The sequence below is a fragment of the Stigmatopora nigra genome, chromosome 3 (genome assembly GCF_051989575.1).
Source record: "Stigmatopora nigra isolate UIUO_SnigA chromosome 3, RoL_Snig_1.1, whole genome shotgun sequence".
Lineage (NCBI taxonomy): Eukaryota > Metazoa > Chordata > Actinopteri > Syngnathiformes > Syngnathidae > Stigmatopora > Stigmatopora nigra.
Genome location: NC_135510.1, coordinates 19,235,509 through 19,241,803, shown reverse-complemented (window position 1 = coordinate 19,241,803; position 6,295 = coordinate 19,235,509). Strand labels below are relative to the sequence as shown.

At 39.5% G+C, this 6,295-nt stretch overlaps 1 protein-coding gene across 1 annotated transcript in view; it reads right to left on the bottom strand.

The window, feature by feature from the left end:
- Positions 1-136: 136 nt before the first annotated feature.
- LOC144194648 (neural-cadherin) overlaps positions 137-6,295 on the bottom strand; it is a 155,707-nt gene continuing 149,548 nt past the window's right edge. Inside the window, exons 36-38 of the mRNA XM_077713855.1 lie at positions 5,547-5,791; positions 2,337-2,491; positions 137-1,599 (exon numbers count right to left, since the gene is read on the bottom strand). Of these exons, the coding sequence (XP_077569981.1) occupies positions 1,045-1,599; positions 2,337-2,491; positions 5,547-5,791 (955 nt within the window). The 3' untranslated portion in view covers positions 137-1,044. The remainder of the gene's footprint in view (positions 1,600-2,336; positions 2,492-5,546; positions 5,792-6,295) is intronic.

The following is a 6,295-nucleotide window of genomic DNA, read 5'->3' as shown; positions in this document are numbered from 1 at the left end:
GTACGCCATAAACACGAAATCTCAGATTTTGAGTAGTATCAATAATTTGTGCAAAAACAACTTTTGACCTGTCTAGTATACATTTTTCATTAAGTTCGACTGCAAATACAAGGTTTTAAGTGTTTGTTTTTTTAAATTGATGGTGTTGTTGTTTTAACCGTCTCTGGCGCTAACATTGATTGTGGGCCAGAACTGCTGAGCTTGTTAGCAATCGGGTGACATTTTGGAGCGAAAGATGCACCTTAATGAGAGAAACGTGCACCAAGAAAATGCCCCAGAGGATAAAAAAATTGGACAAAGTCAAAGTTGTTAAAAGATGTGTGGGCTTGATCGATAAATCGTTGGGAAAAAATGGGTAAGATGTGTATGTTTGTAGTTAATAGAACGGAGATAAAAAATGTTGACATTTTGGTGTTGAAAATGTTCAGAATGGGAATTTTTTAAACGTATTTGTGGCAATGATTGTAACACTTCAATGCACAATTAATGTCGTTTTTTTACGCTAACATTACACTTGCTAGCATTGTCGATAGTAGACGTCTACGTAACATTGGACTCGTCGTTTGGCGCTGAAAGAAGGAACATTTGTGACCAATCCTCCCAGTTTGAATGAATTGGGCACCATTTGAGTGGAAAATGAAAACAACTCAACCTAAAATGTTAGCTTTGACAACTGAAAATGTCTCAAGTTTCCTGAGGAAATGGAAATGTTGTGACAATACCTGACATTGATGGATGGCTTGAGTGTGGGCAGGGAGACAAACATTTGCTTTTTTTTGTAGAGATTACAAAAAAACGGCCAAACGTGAGCAGGAAAATGCATCGCATGCTGCACCGCCTTTGCATTCCGCCAAAGGAGCCCGGCCGGGCTGGCCTCGAGGACAAAGGCGCCGCCGGCGTGCAATACCACTTGCAACCGCCGGGGGCGCCGAGCGGCCCATCGCTCCGAGTTACCGTCGTTCTGTTATTTACAGGACGAACAAAGAGGCGAAAATTTGTCGAGGATGATGTCCGTCCTTGTATCAGTCCGTCAACGGTGGGGGTTCAAAGGTCGCTGGCCTCGGCGCGCTCGTACAGCGCCCTCAGCTTCTCGAAACGAGGCCCCCAGTCCCCCAGCGTCTCCTGGCGTGGGGGAACCTCGCCCGGGTCGGAGGCGGCCGAGCCGAAGGAGCTGAGGGAGCCGGCCGGGGAGCCTCCGCCCTCGGTGGAGAACACCTGCAGGGAGTCGAAGGGTCCCGTGTCCGGCTGACGGTCGGCGTCACGGATGATCTCGCACAGGTAGCGGGCCAGGTCCTGGCTGGAGAAGGACAGGGAGCGCCGGGCGGGCCGCGGGGGGCCCGCCTGACCCTGGGCGGGTGGAACGTCTCTCCGAGGGGGCGGGGCAGACGGAGGCGGGGCAGACGGGGGCGGTGTGCCGGAGCGGCCCGAGGACGGCGGGGAGACGGGAACCCGGTGGAGGAGGTGCTGGTGCTGGAGGAGGGGCCCGGCCGGGGGCGGAGTCGGGTGGTGGAGCGCCCGCGAGCGGCAGTACTGCAGCGATTGCGATTGTGCCGGGCTCGGTTGCAGCGACTTTTGCAGTTCGGCCATGTCGTACGCGTTCTGGCAACACAAATGGAACAAATTATGGTCAATGCATTAAATATGGATTCGATTTTTGTGACTTGGCTACTATTTTTGTTCTGATGGAGGATGCTTATTAATGTGCAAGATGTTGATGATTTAATTGGCAAACAAAAAAAATGTTAATGTATACATTGTCATTTTTATGAATAAAAGCCTTACTTGATGTGGTGTACGTTTTTTTTAAGTATATGTATGTGGTATTTTATCACTATACATGTTTTTTTTAAGTAAAAAGCCTAACTATACATGGTATATAGAGTAAAGCCTTACTATACATAGTGTATTTTCTAAGAATGAAGCCTTACTGTGTTTTTTTACGAAAAAAAGGCTTGTTATACTATGTCGTTTTTTTGGGACCAAAAGATTTGCTATACTTGTCGTTTTTTGGGTGAAGAAAAGAGGTTCGGGTAAAGATTAGGGTTAGGTTACCCTTGGGGCTTAGGGTTACAGTGTTTTTAAATACAAAAGGGTTAGGGGGTGAGGGTTTGGGGGTTAGGGTTTAGGGGGTAGAGTTAGGGTACCCTCGATTTTTACGAAAAAAGGCTTATTATACTATGTCATTTTTTTTGCGAAAAAAAGCTTTACTATTGTATGTCGTTTTTTGGGAAAAAAAGCATTATTATACATTTTCTTTAGAAAAAAGCCTTTCTATACAGAAAAAAAATCTTATCTGTTGTCACTATTTTTTGGAATGCATTTTTTGGTGCACGTACCTGGTCCTCCTCGCCGCCACCCTCCTCGTCGTAGTTGAGGACGTTCTCGCGGACGTCCTCCCATCCGTCGTGGTGCGCCGACACGTGGTACACGCCCTCCTTCAGCCCTTTGTAGCTCCTCCAGCGCGTGTAGACAAAAATGCCCAGCGAGAGTCCTACAAAAAACAACCAAAACATCATCAACATCAAGTAAACTGATTCCGTGAATGGACAACCCTGCAATAAAAAACATCCAAGTCAGGGTTTACACATTAAAAAAAAATTGAACATTGATTTTGAAAACAGTTAAATTTTAACCCGAACAAAAAAATACATCCACACATTCTTTTTTGGCAAATGGCCGCAGCTCATTTTCAGGTATGAATAAAAAAAATACTAAAATCATTTGAGGCGAGCGACTATATGGTCTTAAAAATCGAATGTTAGCAGTGAGCGGGCTTAGATCTGTGGATAAGTGGTTACCGCATCAGGGCTCGCAGTTTTGGGGTCAAGGGTTCGATCCTAGATTGTCTTTTTTCTAAGGAAAAAAAGGCTTACTATGTTGTTTTTTTAAGAAAAAAAAGCCTTACTATACTATGTCATTTTTTAAAGAAATAAATCCTTACTATTCAATGTCGTTTTTTTGCGAGAAAAGCTTTACTATACAATTTCGTTTTTTTTTTGCGGGAAAAAAGGCTTACTATACTTTTTGGTGAAAAAAAGCCTTACTATACCATGTCATTTTTTAAAAGAAATAAATCCTTACTATACTATGTTGTTATTTTTAAAGAAATTCATCCTTACTATACTATGTCGTTTTTTTTGCGAGAAAAGCTTTACTATACTATGTAGTTTTTTTGAGAAAAAAGCCTTACTATACTATTTTGTTTTTTTTTTGTGAAAAAAAGGCTTTCTTTACTTTTTGGTGAAAAAAAGCTTACTTAAGCCTATGTCATTCTTTTTTGCGAAAAAGCCTTACTCCAGCACCCTCTGCAAACCAAAAGAGCCTACAATTGAGTATTTTTCTCCGGAAGCAAAAGTGTAAAAAAACACCAAGAAGAAAATTCCTCCTCCACCAGCAACGCGATCTCGCCAAGATCAGAGACGAGCTGCCGTCTCTAGATAGACCGCTGGGAAAAAAAAGACAAAAAAACGGACAAAAAAACAATTGAGCCTTCGGCCCGAGAACTGGCAGTGTGCGCATGTATGTGTGTTTATTTGGGTGTGTAATTGTGTGTGTGTGTGTGTGTGTGTGTAGGTCAGGGCCAAGCAAGAATAAGATGAATGTTGTTGCCTGTTGTTTTGTCCCCTCTGGAGGCAAAAGAGAGATATGGAGGATGTGATCAGCGTTTCTGACAGACACTCTTTGTCTCACTGCGTGCGTGCCAGACAAGAGAAGAAGAAGAACACTCAAACATTCCGCCTTTATTTGTTTGGGGATTTTTTTTTTGGTTTTGTTTTTCCTGACAGAGGAAATCAAGTTTGTCCTCGGGACACTCGAAGAAATCAATCCAGAAAATCATGTCGGATAGGAAATCGCCAAGAAATGACTTATTCATTGTTGAGTAAAAAAGAAATAGTTTGAAATCTTATTTTGAAGGCTTAACCTTTGGTTTTGAACTCAGATGTACAAAAATCCAGTTTTTAAACAATTTTTTGGAGTTTTTTCTTTTTTAAAAGATTTTTTGGGAGTTTTTTTTCTTTTTTTAACGATTTTTGGGAGTTTTTTCTCTTTTTTAAACAATTTTTGGGAGTTTTTTTTATTTCTTTTTAAACGATTTTTGGGAGTTTTTTCTCTTTTTTAAACAATTTTTGGGAGTTTTTTTCTTTCTTTTTAAACGAATTTTGGGAGTTTTTTTGTCTTTTTTAAACAATTTTTGGGAGTTTTTTTTTCTTTATTTTTAAACAATTTTTGGGAGTTTTTTCTCTTTTTAAAAAAAATTTTGGGACTTTATTTTATTTTTATTTATTTGCAGGTTAATTTGAGAAAATGTGTCAGTATTTTATTCACCAAATACATTCACAAAAAATTCTATTTAAAAAATGGCCATGAGAATATTATATTAGTTTTTAATTGTTTCTTGTGTTATTCTTCATTTTGGTTTGTATGTTTTTACACGTCAATTAAAAAAAAATACTGTCACTATTTTATTCAATTTGAACAATTCATAAAAAAAATATTTATTTAAAACAAATCATAATACTGGCCATGAGAATGTTATTCATGTATTAAATATTTGAGAACATTTTTTTTTTAAATGTTATTTTTATAACAATGCAAAAGAACAACAGCATCATAAAAATGGGCGTTCTCAAGGACATTTTCCGACTTGCCAAATTAAAAAAATATAAATAAATAAAGATGCTAGCGATGAAGCGGGAGGAAAAAAAGGAAAGCTGACCCGCAATAAAACAAAAGCAATAAACGCTAATCATATCAAAAAGTCTCCCGGCGAGACCAAGGTCAATTGTCGACGCTACCCAGCAATAACGCCGCATTACGTATGGAAACGAGCGCATGAGCTCACGAGAACTCATTTCCCGCGTTGACGAGCACAATAGAAAAACAGTAAGTAATACCTCGACATACGAGCAATTTGAGATAAGAGTAACGTTTTGGGCAAATATTTACTTATATACGAGCATGTGTAATGTCTCTACGAGCACTGGGCGGAGCCTTGAATTTTTGGAATGAAAAATTCTAATTACTAATTCTTGTGAGTTATCTTATTGCAAAGACATTTTGAGAGTATTTTGAAGGGAAGACAAAAGCAAAAAACCCTGGATAGGTCAAATCTGAAAGTCATGGTGGAGGCGGAGCCAATAGAGCCAAAAAAGCTATCAAAATTTAAAACAAAATAACGATTAAGTTTAATGTAAGGTTAGTTTAAATTTATTTTTTTGAGTGTCTGCATCCTTATCCAAGTTAATTTTAAAAAAAATTGTTATGTTAGGAGCACGTTGCTATGCAAAAAGTCTCCCTTTCGCAAAAATACGTCAAATTTTAGTACTATTAAAGACATTTCAGGACTATTAAACCGCTAGTTATTGGTTACTTTGTTAATAGATAGCGAATTAGAACAATTACAGATATTTTTTCATTGTATTATCCTGTTTTTGGTGGGTTTTTTCAAAGGGTTGGAACCAATTAATTTGTTTTTAGTTCATTTCTATGTGAAACGTTGATTTGAGTTAAGAGTAAATCGACTGTCCCGGAACGCATTAACTTACCGAGCAGAGCCATGAAGCAGACGCAGATGGCGAAGAGCGAACTGAAGCCGAGTCCCGCGTCGTCGCCGTAGATGGCTAGTGTGGTCTCGCACAGGCGCCCCCGGTGGCCATCGGGGCAATGGCAGGTGAACTTGCTGGGCGACTGGGCCACGCATGTGCCGCCATGGCACGGTCGTGTAGCGCAAAGCGTGTAAACGCACGACTTCCGACTGCCGTTGACGCGGACCATGTGGCCTGGGGGACACCTAGAGGAAAAGAACAGAACTGTTTTAAAAGCAGAACAGCTAATGCTAATGACATGAATTTCAAATGTACCATCTTTTCTCGCATCTAAGCCATATTTGTAATTCAAAAAAAAGACTGAATCAAGGGTAAGGCTTATATGTGCACAAGCCTTGCAATACTATTTTTCACCACTAGATGATAGAAAATTAACATTTAATATTTGTTGGTTATTTTCAGTTTTGCAGAAAGAAAACAACCATTACTGTATGCAAAGTATCATATTTGTACTCTACTAAAACTTTGAATTGTGAATCAGGGGGCGGCTTATACACGAGAAATTTAAAATTCAATCATTTTAGGCAATTTTAAGGGTGTGGCTTATACAAGAGTGCGGCTTATGTGAGTAAATACGGAATAACTTTGGATGGGACCAAGTTAAAGACTAAAAGCAACAAATTATTCTACAATACATTTTTTGGGACAGTTTTCCATATTTGCTTCAAATGATCTTAGATTTCAACATT